The sequence below is a fragment of the Myodes glareolus genome, chromosome 24 (assembly GCF_982192425.1).
Source record: "Myodes glareolus chromosome 24, mMyoGla1.1, whole genome shotgun sequence".
NCBI classification, from domain to species: Eukaryota; Metazoa; Chordata; class Mammalia; order Rodentia; family Cricetidae; genus Myodes; species Myodes glareolus.
In genome coordinates, this window is record NC_142049.1 from 6,653,714 (window position 1) to 6,673,941 (window position 20,228).

Below are 20,228 nucleotides of genomic sequence, written 5' to 3' on the forward strand. Positions count from 1 at the left end.
AGAGGGTGATGAACGAGCCTCTGGGAAGTGGGGCAAGTGTCTTCATTGCAGGGATGCAGAATCATCTTGAACAACATCCTCTCTGAAGCTCTGAGATGAGCAATGGGTGTGTGGAGGCATGGTCACCACTATCGAATATTTGACGAATAAGTAATTCAATAACCGGAGAGATGGGAAAGGGCAGGCTAAGGGGAGGAGAGCGTGGCCAGGGACAGAAGCTAAAAAAAATCACGTGTGTTCAGGGAGCTTGGCTAAAAGCAAAACAGTATGAGTCTACAGAGCAATGGAGAAGAAACTTGCTCAATATATTGGATATATACACATATTAGATTGAAAGGTAAGAAAATGAAATTTGGGTTTCTAGTGACCCAATTCGAGTCAAGGGAAAACATAAGTTATCAAGTCTTTCCCTCAGACATATCTGAGGAAGTCGTGGCCATTGGGAGGCTCCCGTTCTGGTCTAGAGGCTGTAGTCACCATCTAAAGAAGAAGCAGACAGAAAGAAACTAGCGCTGAGGAGCTGCAGAGCAGGCAGACACCTCGAGCCTGACCGCATGTGAGATGTCATGGAGGGAGCAGACTCTGCATCACCGCATAAATCATGGTCAAGATCCATTTCCTCACTGGGCATTTCCTATGCTGGACCACATGGGAGACAGAATGGAATTCAACTCCTGCTCTCACAAGGCTCATACCTGAGCAGGGAAGACAAATATAATTGACAGCAACTGTGTAATATCTACCAGGACAGGGCAGGAGTGGACACGGTGGACAGATAGGATAGGGTGGGTCAGGTATGGTGGGAAAGGGTAAGGAAGGGTTGGATAGGGTAAATAAGTGAAATGAGATGGGTACAAGACACTACAGAGTCTTATTCAGGAACATGTTTGGGCTCAAGAGCTCTCTGAACCTAAGCAATCGCAACTATGGTGTTAGAGATTACCTAAACCTAATAAAATAATGTATTCAAGTACGCCCTTGGAACATATTTTTTAGGATCCTGGTCACTGCTAAGGGGATGCAAGAGATAAAATCCCTGACTCATGAAATTGTAATCTGGCAGCAAAGATGCAGGACACAAGTTGGAAGCAGAGAAAACAAGCAGAAACCATCAATAAGAATTGTCAGGGGCAGGAAAGGTTGAACTTAGGGGGACAATGGGAAAGATGTGAGTGTTTTCATCCTATTGGTGGCTTGACCTCCCGATGTTCCCGTACTGAGGAGCCCAAGCCAGCCACTTGCTTTTCTCATTTTCACCAATACAAACACTCCAGTCTTGTTTCCTTGCATGGGGACTATTGCTTCTCAGAACTGTCCTTTTCTTTATGAAAAAAGAGCACACCCGAAGTCCTTTTAAAAGTCTGAAGACAGGGAAAGTATTCAATCAATCAAAACCAGGAGAGCAGTTGATACTTTACACACTTAACACACAGAGAGAGAAAGCACACTGCAGGACCAGCCTGTACTGTTCCTTCTGCTATCAGAAGACAGAAGCTATCAGGCTGGGCAGGGCAGATGGCAGTGAGTATTTTAGTTTCATTTCTGTTGTTGATAAAACAAAACACTGACAGAAAGCAGCTTATGGGAGGAAAAGAAGGTTTATCATTTGACAATTCCAGATCACAGTCCACCGTAGCACAGAAGTTACAGGGGCAGGAGCTCAAAGTAGCTAGTCACATCCTACAGTCAAGAGCAAAGAAGAATAACGCAAGCAGGCATGATTGCTTGGATCTGCTTTCTACAGTTCAGGACTCGTTGTGTAGGGACGGGTGCCGCCATTAGAGGACTAGGTTTGCCTACATCAATTTACACTCTGACAATCCCCCACAGTTGGACCATCAGATCAATTTAATCTAGATAGTTCCTCAGAGATAGACTCTCTCCCCAAGAGACTCTTGGTTGGTGGGCATGCAGGAACCCACGATTTTCATGGCTATTTTATCCTGTACTTCACCAGGAAGGTTTGGCTCTGGGATTTTGTGTTTCTTGTGGGAAAAGCTGTCTCAACCCTCCATAAAAGGATTTGGTGAAGCTGGGCAGTCATGGCACATGTCTTTAATCCCAGCACTTAGGAGGCAGAGGTAGGCAGATTTCTGAGTTTGAGGCTAGCCTGGTATACAAAGCGAGTTCCAGATCAGCTAGGACTATTACACAGAGAAATCAAGAAGAAGGAAGAGGAGGAGGAGGAGGAGGAGGAAGAGGAAGAAGAGGAAGAAGAGGAAGAAGAAGAAATAGAAGAAGAAGAAGAAGAAGAAGAAGAAGAAGAAGAAGAAGAAGAAGAAGAAGAAGAAGAAGAAGAAGAAGAAGAAGAAGAAGAAGAAGAAGATTTAGAGATGTGATGAATGGACCACTCATTTGTAGGTAATGAGTGAGCACATGTGGTCAACAAGTGTTGGCTCTGTGACAAGAAACAGGGAGAGTCACAAGAGAAGACTTGCTTGGTTCAGCTAGAAGGAGCTGGAGACTGGGTGACAAGGTAGCCTCCCTTCCCTTCAGTCTCCTGTCATCCAGACATAACCTTGGTCCTGGATAGATCCTATCAGCACCCTTGCCAGAAGCTCTTTGATCATGTCTCCTGGCAAGTAGAATGAATCATTTGGAGGAGCTGGAGAATGGAGAGTGAAAGTTTTGAACCACATAGAAATGTTTAAGATTAAAGTGCACTGAGATTTATGTTAAATAAACCAGGTGACTCTGAAACCAATCTGCCCGACTGAAGACCGTCCTTCAGTTTCCATCCCAGTCCTTTGCCTTGTTTACACTTATCTTAGAGTTTATTTCTTCCTCTAGAGAAATGTCAGAGTTTAAAAAAAAAAAGTTGCAAATTTTCTAGAACTAGGTCCATGTTACCATCAACGTATTCTAGCTCCATCAGAAAAGTGTGTGTGTGTGTGTGTGTGTGTGTGTGTGTGTGTGTGTGTGTGTGTTCATTTTGATGTACCTGCCTGTGCACATACTTGTGGAGACCAGAGATCAGCTTTCGGTGTCCGTCATTTCCAAAGATAGTATTATACACCTTGCTCTTAGAGACAGTGTCTCAGCTAGGCTGGCTGGTCAATGAGCCCCAGGAACCTACCTACCTCTGGCCTCCCCGGCACTGGGATTACATGCATGCACTACCAGACCACTTGGGATTGACTCATAGTACCCATGCTTGGTCTTTGTTGACTGGCTTACCTCCCCAGCACCTAAGCACCTAAGCACCTATCAAGAGGTCTTTGGAATGCTCCTCCCTAATGGAAGAACCTCGGAATTCTGATGCAGGCAAAGAAGGTATGTAGCAGGAACCACAGAAAAGCCTTAGCTGAGTACTACAGGGAACTTTAGCCCCACACTGCTCAGGGTTAGCAATGCTCCTTGTTCATATTCTACAAAACGCCTCGAGGAGTTAGCAGCCAGATTGGCTGCCCTGGTGAGCCTGGGATCATCTGAGAGGAGAAGCCTCGGTGATTGCCTTCATCAGATACGTCTGTGGTTATCTCTGCAGGAATCACCTTGATTGTTAATGAATGGAGGAGTCCCCAGCCTACTATGGGCAGCACCATCCCCAGGCAGGTGATGTTGAGTTGTCTAAGAAAGTCAGCTCCATGGGAGCCTTTGAGCAAACAGGAAGGCAATGTTCCTCCATATTTGCTGCAGCACCTTCTTGGCTCTATGTTCCTGTTTTGAAGATAGTACTGTGTGGAATAGCAAGCAGGCCCACGTTCAGATTCCTGCCTTGAGTTCCTGCCCCGACTTTCCTAAGTGATGGACCGAGCCCTTGATATGTAAGCCAAATAAGTCCTTTCTTCCCCTCCCCACCCCCAAGCTGCTGTTGGACAGAGTATTTGAGCATCAAAATTCAGCTAGAGCAAAGAGCGAACATGCTAGCTTGCCTAGGGCACGTGAATGTGCTGTGGCTTCAGCCTCATTATCACCCTATCCCCTTTGGGTCAGCCTCGGAACAACCCCATTTTGGATGATAAAGAAAGGCTATCTTATAAACATTCATAGAGTTCAACTGACGGAGACGACTCAAAGCTTCACTGCAACGGTTCATGACAAGCATGAAGAAGAGCAGACATGACCAGTAGCCTATGCCAGGTAAAGCAAGACTCAGATCTATTTCAGGGACTGTCCACTGGCATCCTTACCCAGGGTCCTCACTAGTCCCGGATGAGGAGGAACTGAGAACAGCTAACTCCTCTGCATGCCTGCATGGCCATCACTAGCGGTCAGCTAACCAGGAGTAGACCGTCGAGTCAGCCCTGCCAAGTACTCCATCTTTCTCACAAGTTCTAGGTTGAAAACCCTGAAGCGTTCAGAAAGATCTCAATGGAAGCAGTGGCTCAGGTGTCCCTGGAGCTTTTACGGGGAGCAGAGAGCCCTAACTTCACAAAGGTCTCAGCATTCTAACCCTTTCTCATCCAAAACAAGGAAAGCAGGAACTCCAACACAGCTCTCCCGGTCATTGGTCCCCACTCCATACCTCCCGAGTGTTGTTCCAACAGCTTGACCCTTGTTTCCTCCCTAGGGCTGTAGTCATGCTACCAAGTCTGCCCTAAATCCTGTGCCAACCTTCTGATCCTCAAGAGACCACGGTTTTCAGGGTTACTCTCCCGCTTTGAACATTTCCAAATCCTAGTTGCACGGCCTCAGTGAGCCCCAAAGGCACAAATACCTAACCCAGTTTGTGGCTTCACCCCACTTTCTCCTCTATCCCCTGGGCCAACATACAGCCATACCTAAAATATACATCTGATTTGATGTGCTGAGAGCCTAGACCATTCCAGCAAGAGACAGAGCTATACTGGTTTTTCTTATAGTAACTTCCAAGCATTTTTTTAACTATAAAATAAGTACAGTGCGAAAGAAAAAGTTTGCAAATTAAACAAACACACCTCTCTGGAAACACATTGAAAATTATGCAAAATAAATTTGGCTTGGGCTGTATGACTATGCTCAGCTTCAAGCAAGCAGTTATTCCTGCTGTGACGCCCACAGAGCAGTGCATCCATGGTCCTTAGGGATTTAATTCATTTTAAATTACCCATCCAAATAGTAAACAGTGAGATGTGACGCACTCTGGGGGCTAAAATGCAAGGATATTTTTCTTTTTATCGTGACCACAACTGTTAGTTGGGAAGCAACTCAGCCTGTTCTAATTGGGCTCCACTTGCTGTCTTTCGAGAAACTGTTCGCCCCAGACATGCGAGCGGAATCTTGCTAAGTGGAGGGATGACGACAATTGAGCTTGCCCACTCTGCTGTCATGACAAGGCTGGCAGAGGCGTATACAGACTTCCCACAAAGTAGAGCAACGGTTTTCGGAAGAGAAAGTTTTATTTTCAAGACTAAAAGCAGCATGAAAACTCTGTTCACTGTAAGATACGGTTTTATAGGTGTATCACTATAGCCAATAAATTATAGTCTCTCTTCAAGGACTACTATGCAAATGCTGAATCCAAAACATTACAACTGCCTATTGAAGTGCTATGATGTTGCCATCCAGATGCAGTATAACCACACATTACAAAAATATCAATATATGACTCTCAGAAGAAAACACATTCATATACAAACAAAAGAATTCATATCCTCCATGTGTCACATATTTAATATAAACCTTTTTATGCAAGTTTGGATAAGACAAGAAATCAAGTTGTCAAAAAAAAAACCTGAAAGTTTAACTTAATTGTCAAATATCCCCTATTGCCACAAACATCAGTATTTTGAAATCTCCATACAAAGTATGCCTTCAGACTGTTTAATCACTATACACACACACCACAGTTTTCAAATAATAAAGCCAATCATTTTGCCATTTGAAGAATGCTGGGTAAAAGGCATTATATGACCACACACACACACACACACACACACACACACACACACGAGTCCATGATAAAAAGCTGGCGTCTCCTACAATGAGTGCCAAAAGCCCCCGGAGTGCTGGCAGGAAGAAGCAGCATCAGCCCTCCCTGCAATCCAAATAGTTTCCTTTAATCCAGTAGCAAATCTGTGCATATTTAAGAGGAGTGATTCTGACTGCCACGTTGAAATCCTGTGGAGAGCCGTTCATGTCCACCCACTGGTGGCCCGAAAAGATGCCAATAATTTTCCGTTCCCATTTCTGCTGTGGCCTCTTCCACATCCTCACATAGACCCCTGAACCACTGGCCCCGGGCTGGGCATCACACTGCTGATAGAGAAGGTCGTACGTCTCATCTTTGATATCACAGAAGCGGTACACCAAATTGCCTGGCCGGTCATTGTCATAACCAGAGAAGTGGATCCTGCCTCCTGGGAGCTGCTTAGCTGGAGGGCTCACCCCAATCTTCATGAACTTCCTTTTGTGGGGTTTCTTGAGTTCCAGAAGGGCGTAGTCATAATCCATGCCGATATCATTGGCGTTGCCCTTGATCCACCCCTTGGGTACATGGGTGCGTTTCACCCGGATCCACTGAAATTTCATCTTATCAGGCATGGTTGAGCTCGAGCTGTTACCCGCTCCGCTGCCATCTTTGTATCTGGGCTTCAGGAAGCCCACTCGGAGTTTCTGCGTCCCTTTCACGTAGGTTTTCCCGTCGTGAATGCAGTGCGCGGCCGTAAGGACATGCTTTTCTGCCACCAGGGTGCCGGTGCAGCCTGTAGACAACTTCACCGATGTTGAGAAGGGGTAGTTTAGAAGAAAATCCTTCCCGAAGATGCTAAACCTGCCGTCATAGCCATAAATCTGCCTTTTCCTGCGAGATTTGCCCGTGGCCTCGGAGTCTCTACCTTGTGCCCTGCCTTGGCCATTGCTGAGGATATAGATGCCCACCTGAGTCTCGGTGCGGCTGCCGTTGGCGTAGAGGGTTTCATAGGAAAGGTACTGTTTGGCCTCTTCATAAGTGGGCAGTGGTGTTCCCTTGTGACACTGGGGTCCGCATGAGGAGGACACTTCCAATTTGGCTTTGGCATCAAAGTCTGGCTTGGCTAAGTTGAAGGTGGACTGAGGCAAGACTACAGGGAGGCGGTAAGCCGGCCAAGTGGGTTTCCACGGACTGCTGCTGTAGGGACTCCCCTGCCTGAACACACAGAGAAGGAGGAGGAGAAGGGTGACGAGCCCTGGGATCCCCGCCATGCTGAGTGCTGCTGCAGAAACAAAGACAAGAAGTCAAGGTTATTGTTTCTTTACTGCAGCCTGGTAAAGCGTAACTGCATGCTGGCCCACATTTCTAAGACCATGAGCCTTCCTCGGGCAATGGTCTCGCTTACATGCAAACACTTGACTTTGGAATCATTCCCACACACACCTAAGTCCCAAATGAAACTGGCTGTTCCTTCCCTTCATGCTTAAGAAGCAATAACCATGGATCATTGCGGAGCTACATCTACACAATTACCCTTACTCTGTGAACGTATGGCCAGTTCCCAATTTTACATGATTTTGAACTTTCTTTCTACTTAATTATACAGCTTGTCCCCTCCTATTTAGCTACCCACCCACCCATGGCCTTTTTTTCTTCCCTCTTGCCTTCATTTCTATAACAAGAAGTTGTTCCATAATTTTCTGGGCAGCACACTTAACTAAATAGTAACTCTAAATCACACCCTACTGGACAGCAAAGGCATCTGGGAAAGGAGGGGTATGTTAGGCATTGCCTATGATCCATTCCTTGGGAACGAGGGTGCGTTTCATCCTGATCCACTAAAGTTCCATTTTCTAGGTCATGGCTGAACTCCAGCTGCTGGCTCCTAAACCACCACCTTTACACTTGCATACAAATAATTAATTGTAGACATTTGGATTATGCTGCATACTGAAGAAATCACTGTTAAAGATATGAAGCTTTAACACTGTATTAAGTCTAATGACTTTATGGCTACAAATAACTTTATTAATAAATAACGGCTGGTTATTTACGAAGGCGTCTGCCTCTGTGTTTCGACGTGTCTGATGCATTCACCTTGGACCTTTGCTAGCGTTTGAAAGAATCACTGGGTGAACGCTTCTGTTGCCGAAAGAATACATGAATGTTGCAGAGCAGGAAACACATAATTTTTTTGAATGATGCATCGTGACTTTGAGTGACAGATAAGCATAGACGATGTGGTGTCTCCGACCGGGGGTGTGAAGTTAGGTGCAGGGAGAGAGAAGAACAGGAGAGGTTTCCCACTGGAGGGAGGAGTGCAGTTGAAAAGGCATTTGATAAATTAAGAGACAGAAGAAGGGACACTTAGAAGGAACCACAGTCTATGCAAAAGCATGGAGGGGTGCAACCATGTGCGTCATTTGGGGAATTGTATCCCACTCAGCTGGGGTGGACAGAGAAGACAACAGAGGCTGCAGGGAAGAGTCCCACTGTGGAGCGCTGTGCACGCTAAATGCAAGAGTACAAATTTTATCCTGAAGGATGTCTTTAAAGCCATGATCAATCACCCCTGGAGAAAAGCAATTAACCAAGAGGGCTGGAAGTGCTTTCATCATTGCTCAAGCATCAGTGGGCTCTGACTGGTTCCCAGTCTTCTGGTTCAACTGACTCAGTGGGCAGGGTAATTCATTCACAACCAGGCATCCCAGAATGGCATGGGAGGGGCATTTCTCAAGAGGCCAGCTAAGGGAACAAAGCGGGAGCAAGAGGAAACAGTGGTTGCCTTATTTTTGGTCCCTTCTTCCTCTTGCAGGGTGCAGACATACTGGCAACTTCTGGGTGCCTTGAGCTTGCTTTACACAAGACTGAGAACTCCATTGAGCTGACCGAGCCTACCTGGGCAAGCCAAGCCACACCCCCAACATCCACACACTAAAATGTGTGTTCCGCCATCTCTGCTATCTGTTCTGTGCCAATCCCTTGAATTCTACTTCTGCGAGGGACAATAGGAGCGGAGAGAAATGAAGAAATGGGATCCTTAGAAAATCAAATTCCTCGGGATTTCCAAACTCCTTAAAATTCTTCCCTGTCTTTTTCTCTTTTCTAAATAGGAAAAATCTTGAGTACTTTGGGAGTCCTTTGGTACTTGGGAAGGAAATACATTAAGCTATTTTCTTATGTCCTTGAAATCACGAGGTGCATGGATATGAGCACGGGTGTGTTTGTATGTACTCATTGGGGATAATAACGTCAGGACTCATGCTTCAGCGTGGACCAGGGAAGGTGTGTTGATGCTGACCCAGTCCACCCTGCCATGGAGAGCTGAGCCTTGATCAATCACCCCTGTAACACTTTGAGAACTCTGCGGGCCATCTCTCTCTATTGACTTAACTATTCCCACTTACGGGCTGAGGACCCAGTTCTTCCGCTCATGTTGTGTTTGAACAGCCTTCACTCTGTGGTAACTCCTGCCTTGACTAGCCACCCCACTTGCATCGGAATCCCTGTCAAATGTGACCTGCTATAGAAAGCAGCTGTCTCCCTCTCTGGCTGTCACGTCACAATCCTCTTTCCTTGACCAGTGTGGAGAGCATCAACTCTGCTAAGCCTGATGCAGCAAGTTTTATTTCCTTTGATCTTAAAGAAACACAGAATCCAGAGGTCCAAGCGGTGAAGTGTCCTTATTTCTAAAGTGTGACTCTCAGAGAGAGTAGGAAATGAGACAGCATTCTGCTCCACGTATCATAGGATTCACGTAACACTTTCACTGGACAAGAACATGAGAGTTAAGATATGCTAACATCAGCACATGAAACTTTGAAATCCAAATCTGGAACGTGTACATAATTGTTTAGAATCTAAATTACCAATGGAACCAAAGCTGTGTTTCCACGTGTCTTCCGTTTAATCCATCTCCTGAAAAGTAAAATTGTTTAATGACAAGTGTATCAGGGAAGAGAAAGGCAGAAAAATTCTGAAACTATTGCAAACACATTTTTTAAAGATTCCACCTAGGAACTTTGATTTAATGAATTAATCCTCCTCTCAGGCAAAATTAAACCCCCTTTTCAAGTGCTTTGCCTGTACAGCAAATCCTATTTATTTAAAGAATACTTTCTAAGGTCCCAAAGTAAGCTCTGTTTCACAAGTGCCAACACGACATCCCTCCCCCCTTAGCCTGTGTTTGCAAAAGGAGCAATGTCTTTAAAAACCAGCCATGTGAGTGGTCCTGCATGGAGGGATCCCCAGTTTTCCTTGGCGTGTGGGTGCTGGGTAGTCCGTCAGGTTGGCTCTCATCCTGACAGAGAGTCAAATTTACTCCTTGGCAAAATGGTAGGTGACTACATGCCAAGAACTCTGGAGATCACTTTACAAATGAAAGAATGCTGAGGGGGTCGACTAAATGATAGGCTATTACCAATTCAGATTCCTAACAACTGAGTTCTCATCATGTAGCTGGGAGTCAGGGAGAAGTCGGCCATCTATGGAAAAGATTGCTATCCACTTAGGGCAAAGAACAGATTTCTTTCTGAAAAATCAGATGCGGGGGTGAGGAGGCAGGGGAGTACTTCAGAAGTATATTTTTCTCTTAGCTTGAAACAAGGCTTACAAATTCCCAGTGTTACTGCGGAACTGTATTCGTGGATGTGATAGGCTTCACCCTCACAGTCCTCAGTCTACATTTTCCCTAAGATTTGTTTGTGCATCTGATAGTTAAAACTTTAATCCAAACATAGAAAGGGATACAGAAGTCAAGAAACTAGCTCAGGTCTTTATTGCAAATTGATTTGGAATATCTGCTGAAAAACTAAGCGGTAAAGCTGGGGGTAGAGCCCTCCTCGATTTTAACTGGCACCTGATTATTGAGGTTACAAGCATCCAAAGCCATTTGTGCCATCAAATCTTACTTCACATGGGTTAGAAAACTGTTCTGAATGCCAGCCCAAGTCAGAAAATCACTTTCTCAGGTTCTTGTAAGTCCAGGATTCTCTAACTTGCATAATTTTTTCAGGATCAAAAATGTCCAGGCAGGTCAGGACCTATGTTGTTTATGGATGCTGAAGGTAAGGGAGTGGGGAGAGGAAAATGTATCCCATTAATCTGCAATTTCACTGGGGGTTAAAAACTCCATGCTCAATCTGCCAAAACGCGAGCAAACAAACAAGCAAGCAAAACTACAAAGAAATCTATCAAGGATGGTTTTTAGGAACCCAGTGGAAGGATGACTGAGTTTGGAAGATGCTTTTAGGGACGTCCTGAAGAAAAAGTAAGGGAGAAACAACCCTAAAGCGATTGAGGGTCACTCCTGACACATGTACCCTCCTTCCTGACTTACTTCTATCTGTAAGACAGTCAATAACAACTGGGATGCTTTAGAATGAAGTGAGTAGCCTTGCATTAATTTCTCAACTCACTTGATAAAAAGATACCCCCATAGAGATAAATATTGTTTCCGACATCACAATGTAAGCATTGCTACGCCCATCTAAATTGATTTATATACATAGACATTCAGGGATGTAAACAGATTTTACACATGCAATTCTAATCCCAGAGCTGGAGACATGATACACAGGGTGCTTAACTTTAAATCCTCTAATGTTTAAAAGTGGATCGTCTTGTTGTTGCAGAGTTGTTTGGAAAACCAACATCTTTTTAAATGAATGAAGATTTTTTTCCAAACCTTATCTTCCATATAGCTAATTCTGGACAAAAAAAATGTTGAGTCTATCACATTCCATTTCTAAGAATGAGCCTTTACAGGACACACAGCATCCTCATACACATAAATTATTGTCTAAGCTTTCCAACTAAGTGTTTGTATGCATCCCTCCACCTAAGGACAAAGAAGAATGGAAAAGCAAGGTGAAAAACTGTTTTCCCACCCTGTTTAGTAATACAGAAACTGCATTTCTCTTCTGGCTCTGGGTATCAGATGCACAAGAGGGCTACACATTCACAGCCCCCAGGTTGCAATATTAGCCACTGTCTAGTGGTCTGGAGTCTCAAAACGCTTACACTTTATAAACATAGTTCATAAGCCTGGCAGTAATTTTATAGCAAAGGGACTTCGCACATTATCAGATGTGCCAATGACAATAATCTTTCTGGGGACTGGGACTGCCTTTTCTTCTCTCTCTCTACACAGTAGTCTTAAAAACTGCAACAACTCAGTTCTCCTCAAGGGGAGCAGTGCTTGAGAGAATGCTCTAACTCCTATAAGCAAACAAGTGCTTCCAGGGAAAACCTAATTTTTTCAGACATCCCTTCTCTACTAGACAAGGTTTGAATTCCCATGACCACAACCAAAGGTAAGAAAGCACATGCAGGTGTCACTCTGGACATCATTTGGAAGGCTGGCAAAGGGTCTTCCATGAGGTCTGTAGCCAAGGAGCCTCAACAATGTGGCTCTGCTAATTCCCAAGGCGAACACCTAAAACTGAACCAAACTCTGTGAAGACCCTGAAGTCAGACTCACTCTCACTCTCCAGAGCCACATAACCCATTAAAGCAAAACCGACTTAATCACATGGTAGCTTAAGGATGATAGTCTTGTAGGGGAAACTGGAGGGGACTTAAGAAGCCCAGCAACTCAAACACAATCTCACGGTCACCCGGAGTTTAACTTCTTCTCTATCGGGTTTGAGGCAAAACGGAGCACTCTAGTGATCCCAAGATAGCCTTGCAGGCAGAGCAAGAACAAAGTACATAAAGCTGTCAATGCTGAGACTGTGAGGAACAAACTCCCTGGAGTCATTTGGAATTGTGCATGAATAATGCCTGGTGCACTGGCTTCTAAAGCATCCATGGGAGGGATGTTCAGGAGAACCGGAGACTATTAAACACTGCAGACCTGGGCCAACAATGTTCTCAGACTCACTAATGGGCACTTTGGCACTTAATGCTAGCGTCAGAAAAACACACCTATATTCACCGTCTACCTGAATCGTCGTCAGTGAGACAGAAATGAGATCCATATTAATTCCTCTGGAAAATTGCTTCCTCCCTAGTCCAGAGACAGCATGACAGGTTACTTACTGTTTATCATAAAGGAAAAGTACATGGGATGGATTTGTTCGTATGAACATGGTGTGGTACTCAGAAGGAAATGAATGTGGTGCCTCTGTGTCATCTTCAGCCTTTTCACCCCACCTCCAATCAGCCCTAAGAGATGCTTAGAAACAAAAAAGGTTCCCTGTGTACCTAAGGCTAGCTGCAAATTCACCGCCCTCCTTCCTCAGCCTCCTAAGTGCTGGAATTCACGGCGTGTACTACTGTGCCTTGCTCCAAAGAGATTTCTTGAGAAACAGTTTTTTAAATGCTCTCTTACCCAGGTCAACTCTTGAAACAATGTCTAATAATACCCTGATACTACCTTGTGATAGGGATTTTGGCCACAGCTAAGTTTATAAATTCCACTCTTCCCACAGGACCTGATGAGTCTATTCTAGTCTTGGCCTACCTGTCTCCAAGGAGTCTGCTAGGACCCCTCAAGTTCACTTTCAAGAGCTGGGAGAAACAATTCCAATTCTAACTGAGCTACTGAATAGCCTGGAGCTCTCCACCAGCCACGGGCTGTTTCTGAATTCTCATTGGTGTCACCCAGTGGGCAATAAAATAAACAAGATTTTTATCGGAGGCTTTCTCAAGAGATGCTTTGACGGAAATGGGAGGGAGAGCCAGCCCCCCTTCAGGAGGGGGATGGCGTTGCTCCACCTAAACAAGTCTTCCTCTTATAAAAGTTCTAGGCGACGAAAAAGCTTTTATTTCAAAGTTAACAATTTGTGATAAATGGCTACAGGCTGGAGCAATATTTGCTTCCAACAACTCTTGACAGCTCAGGCAGCATTTTCTAGGTTTAGCACGCTGCGCTAAGCCATCACTCAAAGCCGAGCCTGTTCCCACCCCGTGTTTGCTGACTTTTCCTTGCTTGTTAAGGTGTGTTCACAATCACGTGTCCGGTTAAAAATTAATGCTCAAGGCATGATGGCATCAGATACAGTATAGGCAAAACTCAAGGAAAACAAATGGTAGAGGTGGCAAAGTGTGTTCGTGGGGAGAACCTGCTCTGACCAGCCCGAGGACAACTTGCCAGGCAAGGCTCCACTCCCTCACAGCACCCCGCACCCAAGACAGCAGTTTCTAAGCATGCTTTCTCCATCCACTTTACGAGTGACAGTGCGTTAATACCAATGTCTTACAGCGCGTGTGTCCCGGAGGGCTCTTTCAGGCTCTCGTCCCAGCCTGGAGCTGGTGCTGAGACCGGGACCAGGTCTCCGATGCCCCTCCCTTCCCACCGCAGCCCGCAGCCACCCCACCCCGCGAGCACCAAGCCCTTTGTCCCGCTTCGGCACACGCCTGGCCCTCCGCACCCAGGCGGCGACGCCTGATCCCCGCCCTGCACTCACCCTTCGGGTTGCAGCCCTGTGCGGCTCAGACAGGTGTGGGCGCCCGGAGGACGCGCGCGGCTCCCATGCCTGCTCGGCAGCGCGACCCAGAGTGAGCCAGCAGGCCTGCGGCGTCCGCGGCCCCGGGTCCACCCCCCACTCCCCACCCTCCACCCCCGCGCGCTCCTCCCGGGCTCTCCCGCCCCGCCCCCGGCCGCCAGCAGTGCTGCCCGCCCGCCGACGCCGCTCCGCCCGCCTCCTCTTCCCCCTACCCCCACCAGCCTTCATCCTCAGCCTGCCATTCAGAGATCCCGGACCCCGTTGCCCTGCGCAGGTGGGTCTCCGCTGCACCTCATCATCAACACCTCTCGATGCCCAGGCCGCTCCGATGGACCGGTCCTGCCAGGGACACCCTCTTGCTCTCGACAAACGCACACCGAATTCTAAGGGGTTCGCACTGCCTGAGGTCTGCAAAGGCGAGGTGCTTCTGCAAGGGCGGTCCCCTCCAGCACACCAGGTGCATGGGGCACTCCTGGGCAGGTTTGCGAAGTTCACTACAAACTTATGAGCTCCTTACCCACGCACAATCCGTGCGCCTTATATTATGATGACGGAGCCTCCTTCCCAACTTACCTCTGCCTCAAGAGTCTCCAGAAAGCAACAGTTTGTAACCCAGAGGCAGGACTTCCAAGTTTGCAGGCCCTGCGCTTCAGTCACTTGAGTGATGGGTGCAGAACACGGGGCGGGGCGGGGGTAGGGGGGATTGTTGGCTTGGCAGCTTCCCAGGGGATGGCTGATGACGCCCCTGCCTTGGTCTTTACTGGAGCACCAGGGCACCGCACCAGCTGGTGGAGCCACCTCCTAGCCTGTGGTGCTTGCTTCCCTAAATCATTCCATGGAGTCCACAGCGGGGGGTCTTCTTCAAGCCAGCCTGGTGACCTCACTATTTAAGTATCCACTGCCAGAGCCCGGGTCGTCTCCCCCACACATTCCCTCCCGTGAGCCAACCTTTCAATGCAGCTCCTGATGGTGGAAAGGGTGAGGGTGTTATGGGTATCCCCTAAGGACTGCAGCATTGGAGAGACCCGGTCTTGCTCACAGTCAGACAAACACTCAATGGAAGGATAAGATTTTGTGCAGAGGTCATTTTTTTTCCCATGTCAATCCCGGAGTATGTTTCCTTTTTCCTGTCACAGCCTGCCCTCAGAAAGGGAGGGACTAACATCCTTTTCCACACCAGGATGTTAACGACCTGCCCAATGAGCTTGTGTTTGTCTTTGCCTTTAAATAGGAAAGCCCTCAACACATTGTTGATCAGAGTGCCTCATATATAAAGAAAGCTAGCATTGTCCACCACATTAAAGGCAAAGCTTTCTTAGGTTTCTCCAGTCTTAGCTTAAATTTTCTTCAAAAAAATAATCCATTAATATGATTGTATACATGAAACTAGATAAAGTTTAAACCTTTGAACAACTGAAGAATAAAAACCAATTTTTAGGTTGGATACAAAAATTATCTTTCAGAACAGTACGATTAGGTTAGTACTGTTGACCGCATAGGGCTACTGACTGCCAGAAGGGTTCCCATACCTCTACCACCCTTGGTGTGTGAGGCACCCTTAAGATATTTTTCCCCTCAAGTCTGTTCTCCCTTCTGCCTACCACAAAGCCTTTGTTCTTACTAGGTCTCTTCTTTATTAGCATCACAATAACAGTGGTAACCCCCTAGGGCCAAAGAATAGCACACACAAGCACAGGAAACAGATTAGTTCTTGGGAGAGTCCATGTGGTGGTTGGGCTGCTGCGTTGTTTCCCACAGCCTCTGGCATAAAACTCTTGGTTTCCAGTAGTGGACTTAGGAGGTGCAGCCTTACCTGAAGAAGCGTGTCACTGAGGGCGGGCTTTGAGGTTTCAACGTCTGGTGCCATTTTCAGCTCCCCTTCTCTGCCTTGTGCCTGGGACCTAAGATGTGAGCTCTCAGCTTTGGGCACCTGCTGCCATGCCTTGCCATGATCATGAACTCTCTCTCACCATCTTGAACTCTAAGCCCAAATGAACTCTGCCTTCTTCAAGTTGCCTTGGCCCCATGTAGTTGAGACTGATCTCAATGATCCAGGGTATGCTTATATTAACTTTTTAAATCATACAGGTAAAACAAATTAAATTATGGGTCTCTAAGGGTTTATAGCTCCCAATAGAAATATTTATGGGCTTGTATTTCCTTATAACTAAACCAAGTGAAACCTAATGGGGTTCAAGATGGCCACACAAATGACAGAGTCAGGAGAATTGTTATGAGAGAAAAACCCAGAAACACCCTGCAGCGTCATTTGCTCTCAGCTAACTGAAAAACTGCCAACTTTAGAGGCCCCACAGCCACAGGACAGCAGCTACCCCCAGCTCCAGTGACAAAGCTCTTCTGAGGTTTGGGCGAACAAAGCGATTGGCTCTTTTACTTTACAGAAACATGAAGGCACTGAGCCTGAACTGATGGATGGCTAAACTGGGATGAAAGATTTGACCTTTCTGTTTTCAGACCATATTAACCCCTTCTTGGAGTTGTAGGCTACTCAAGTCTACTCATTGAGCATTTAAGAACTGTTTTGTCCAAGACTATAATACAGGTTCACTTGGCCCCGTTACCTCTGAGTCCCTTGTGTTTTCTCATACATTCAAGCCCTCCAGGCCCTCAGCCTTATCATGCGTCTCAAATTAAACCATGGAAGTAGGGTGTTCAAGCAAGATGGTACCAGCAACAGAAGAGCCTCAGTCGTTCTTGATGTAAGCATTAAAGTCCTAAGCCTTGTGGTGGTGGTGCACACCTTTAAACCCAGTACTCGGGAGGCAGAGGTAAGAGGATCTTTGAGTTCAAGGTCAGCCTGGTCTACAGAGTGAGTTCCAGGGCAGCCAGAGATACACAGAAAGGCTCTGTCTCAAAAGCTTTAAAAATAAAAAAGAAGTCCTTTGGCTTCACTAATGATGCTAGACACGGGAGGAACTCAGCAGTTCCTAGATTAATTTACTTCCCATTTGCACAAGTGCAAGGCCAGAATACTTGTGCACAAAAAGGAAAACATCTTTTCAAGTTGTGCCCAGGACTAATGAACCACTTCCAAACTTCAACCCACTCTTTCCCAAAATTAAAGCCAAGCTTGTTGCTGCCTCTGCTGAGCGGAGCGGCCTGATCAACATCTTTATTCTCCCAGTAAAGCAGCTTTGCCAGTCTGGCGTCTGTGTGACATGGTCTCATTGCCACTGTTTCTAGGTCAGAAGATCCCATAACTATGTCCCATGTACTATGCCAGGACCTGCGACTTATAAGCTACATAGCTTTTATTCTAACCTTTCTCTGCTTCAGCAGCCTCTTCTATACAGTCAGGGCTTTGGGGGTTGGTTTAAGGGTTGGATAGATGAGCACACAGAGAGAGATTTGGAACAGTTCTCTACAGGCAGAGGGCGGCTGATAAACACTGCCTGTGCTTAATCCACTGCGCAAGAAGGTCGTGTTTTGAAGCATTATCCTCCAGCGCTACCTCAGCCCACTTTGGCATCCATTGCTCATTTTTCCTAACAGCTGTAATTTCCAAAGCAGAACCTCAGAGAACAAATATCCCTCCCATCAGTCATAAAGAGAAACCGAGGCACGGCGGGCCTAAGAACGCATCCCTCTCTCAGCTCGTCCCAGATGCTGCTGTCATCTCCCCATGGAGCTAACAGACAATAGTTCTCAAAGCAAAGGGTCCAGGGTTTAAATATGACTTGGGTTTAGATGCTTCCCAGGTTTGTCAGAGAGAAGAAACTTGGCTCTCAGCTCGTCTGTGTGATGGCTGTGTGGACGGCAACATGATGGATTTGTAGAGAACTTTGACCTTAGAGAGCAGCGTGCTGTGTGCACAGCAGGTGTTCCCGTGCTGAGTATAGATGTTTACTCTTTTCTTCTGCTGTACTTGTCCATCCCCCCCCCCCCCCGCCAGTCCCCTCCTCACTGCCTTTTCAAACATTTTTATGGGCACTGCAATTGAGTTAAAAGTGTACTGGGGTAAGGCCTGCAAGCTAACTGTCCATCCACACTGTAGAAAATTCCGGAGGCTGTGGGACTCAGCAAACAAATGGCCCCCACCCTCATGGTGCAGGGCATTAAATGTCATGGACATAAAACAAGATCCAACATGAGGAAAAACTGAAATATAGCATAGGTCAGGGAACAGACATGAGCTGGAAAAAAACGTGGAAGAGAGAATCGTTGATTGTGATGTCAGGTCTGAAAGCTTCCCCCGAGGCTATGGGATTTGAACCGAAACTCAAACGGTAGAGACCTGGGAGTTTCATTTTATTGCCTGCCCGGCTTTGAAGTGCTGGAGATTAGATACAGCTCTCTGCTCAAAGTGAGCAGGCCTGACGCTTTACTGTTGCGATACATCCCCAGGTTCCGGGCAGGGCTTTAACTATACAGCGTCTTACTGGGTCTGCAGACTCGCAGGACAATAGGATGAGCAGAGAATTGCTACTGTATAAACGAGAAACCCACAAGAATAAAGGAGCAGAGCTAGTATTTAACTGTAAAGATTATGGGCGTATTCCTTAACTGTATGCATTATGCTCGGTGGTGTGGAGTATATTTTACGGCATATAATCTTCAAGATAAATAGAGAAAGAGGGACATGTTAGTCTGCCCTATGAACACCACAGACTGCATAATTCATAATGACAAGAAACTTACTTCGCTCATAAGTCTAGTGACCGAGAAATCTAAGATGGAGTCTGTGTGCTACTATAGTGGAGACCTCGTGGGGATGCCAGAACAAACCTAGCAGGCTCCCTTTCATACCACACGCAACCACACAGCAAAAATCCCATTCCTCCATAATATTAATTTACTTCATGACGTGCCTACCTCATAACGGTCCTACTTATTCCAATGAGAATTCAGGGTCTTGGGGGTAAGCTTTCAACCTGTAGCGAGGGGCTAGGGCTTTCTCCATTTTGCAGTTGGGGCCCTGAGGAGGTTAAAGTGTTCACTCAGGATTCTGAGCTCTACTCTAGTAGATGGCATGGTTGAGACTTCTGCTGCCTCGTAGCATGGGATGGCCTGCCTCACAGCTGAGAGTCTCTGCTCTGTCCCCACGCCCTCCTTTGCTGCTCTTCCAATGAGGAGCTGAGTAAGCTCTTCCAACTCTCACCGTCCTCCTGTGGGCACCACTACCTTTTCCTAGTTCCGCAGGTGCTCCAAAGGACATGTTAAACGGCCTTGCAGTAGAAGGTGAAATGAGAATGAGTGATGATTGGAAACCAGAACCACAGGACCACGAGAGACTCAGTGCTACCTCTAAGCTGTGAAACTCAATTTAGGGATCATTTTATATCCCTACTCAGCTTCAGCAAGTTAATCTGTGAGGAAGTTATCCATCAGAATGCTTCTGAAGAGATCTAGTTTCTTGTTCAAATAAAACACTGGACCGTCTACGCACATATTGAAATCCCACAGTACCCATAAAACATGCACGATGTTTATGTTTTTATGTAACATTTAAGCATAACTTAAATAGAAGTCATTTCTGTATCCTTCCTTACTCCTTCGGTGATTTCGACAGCATTATGTAGAGCTTAGTAGTGTGCTCCGCAAGTGGGCGTGTCAGGTCCACACAGTAAAAGAGGAGGCTAGAAGGAGAGAAAAGGAAGTGGATGGGAGCCTTTGAAACCCACCTGAGACATAAGGAGGCGTGCCCTCCAGTAAAACACCTGGCTCGGACTTTGCTCGCTGTCCTTGGTTTCTTGTCTGCGATCAGAGCATCGAATGACAACGTCAAGTCAAGTGACACGCTCTTCGAGTCTGTGTCCGTGACATGGAGGGTGGGGGAAGGCATGCCATGTTTTAAAGATCTTTAGGCATCCACAGGGTTTGCCGTAAGAACCTAAACTCTAGAAGGACATGGAGCTCTAGACTCAAACTGACTTGGAAACAATTTGGAATGTATTTGTTTATTGGGTGACGTTAGTAAAGGATGT

General features: G+C 46.3%; 1 protein-coding gene across 5 annotated transcripts; it reads right to left on the minus strand.

The window, feature by feature from the left end:
* Positions 1 to 5,302: 5,302 nt before the first annotated feature.
* On the minus strand, positions 5,303 to 15,252 carry Prss23 (serine protease 23). 5 transcript variants are annotated; one of them, XM_087901295.1, is made up of 3 exons: positions 14,245 to 14,357; positions 9,703 to 9,751; positions 5,303 to 7,115 (listed from the first exon to the last, which is right to left on the minus strand). In XM_087901295.1, the coding sequence occupies exon 3, from the start codon at positions 7,102 to 7,104 to the stop codon at positions 5,950 to 5,952; it is 1,155 nt and encodes a 384-aa protein (XP_087757421.1). In that variant the 5' UTR covers positions 7,105 to 7,115; positions 9,703 to 9,751; positions 14,245 to 14,357; the 3' UTR covers positions 5,303 to 5,949. The 5 variants fall into 5 exon arrangements, with proteins under 5 accessions (XP_087757421.1, XP_085539107.1, XP_048291090.1 ...); XM_085682981.2 differs by lacking the exons at positions 9,703 to 9,751; positions 14,245 to 14,357 and adding an exon at positions 15,232 to 15,252; XM_048435133.3 differs by lacking the exons at positions 9,703 to 9,751; positions 14,245 to 14,357 and adding an exon at positions 14,857 to 14,997.
* Positions 15,253 to 20,228: the final 4,976 nt, after the last annotated feature.

What these genes read in the sequence shown, in the direction of transcription:
- Prss23 (XM_085682981.2), bottom strand. Translation starts at nt 7,104, where the DNA reads ATGGCGGGGATCCCAGGGCTCGTCACCCTTCTCCTCCTCCTTCTCTGT.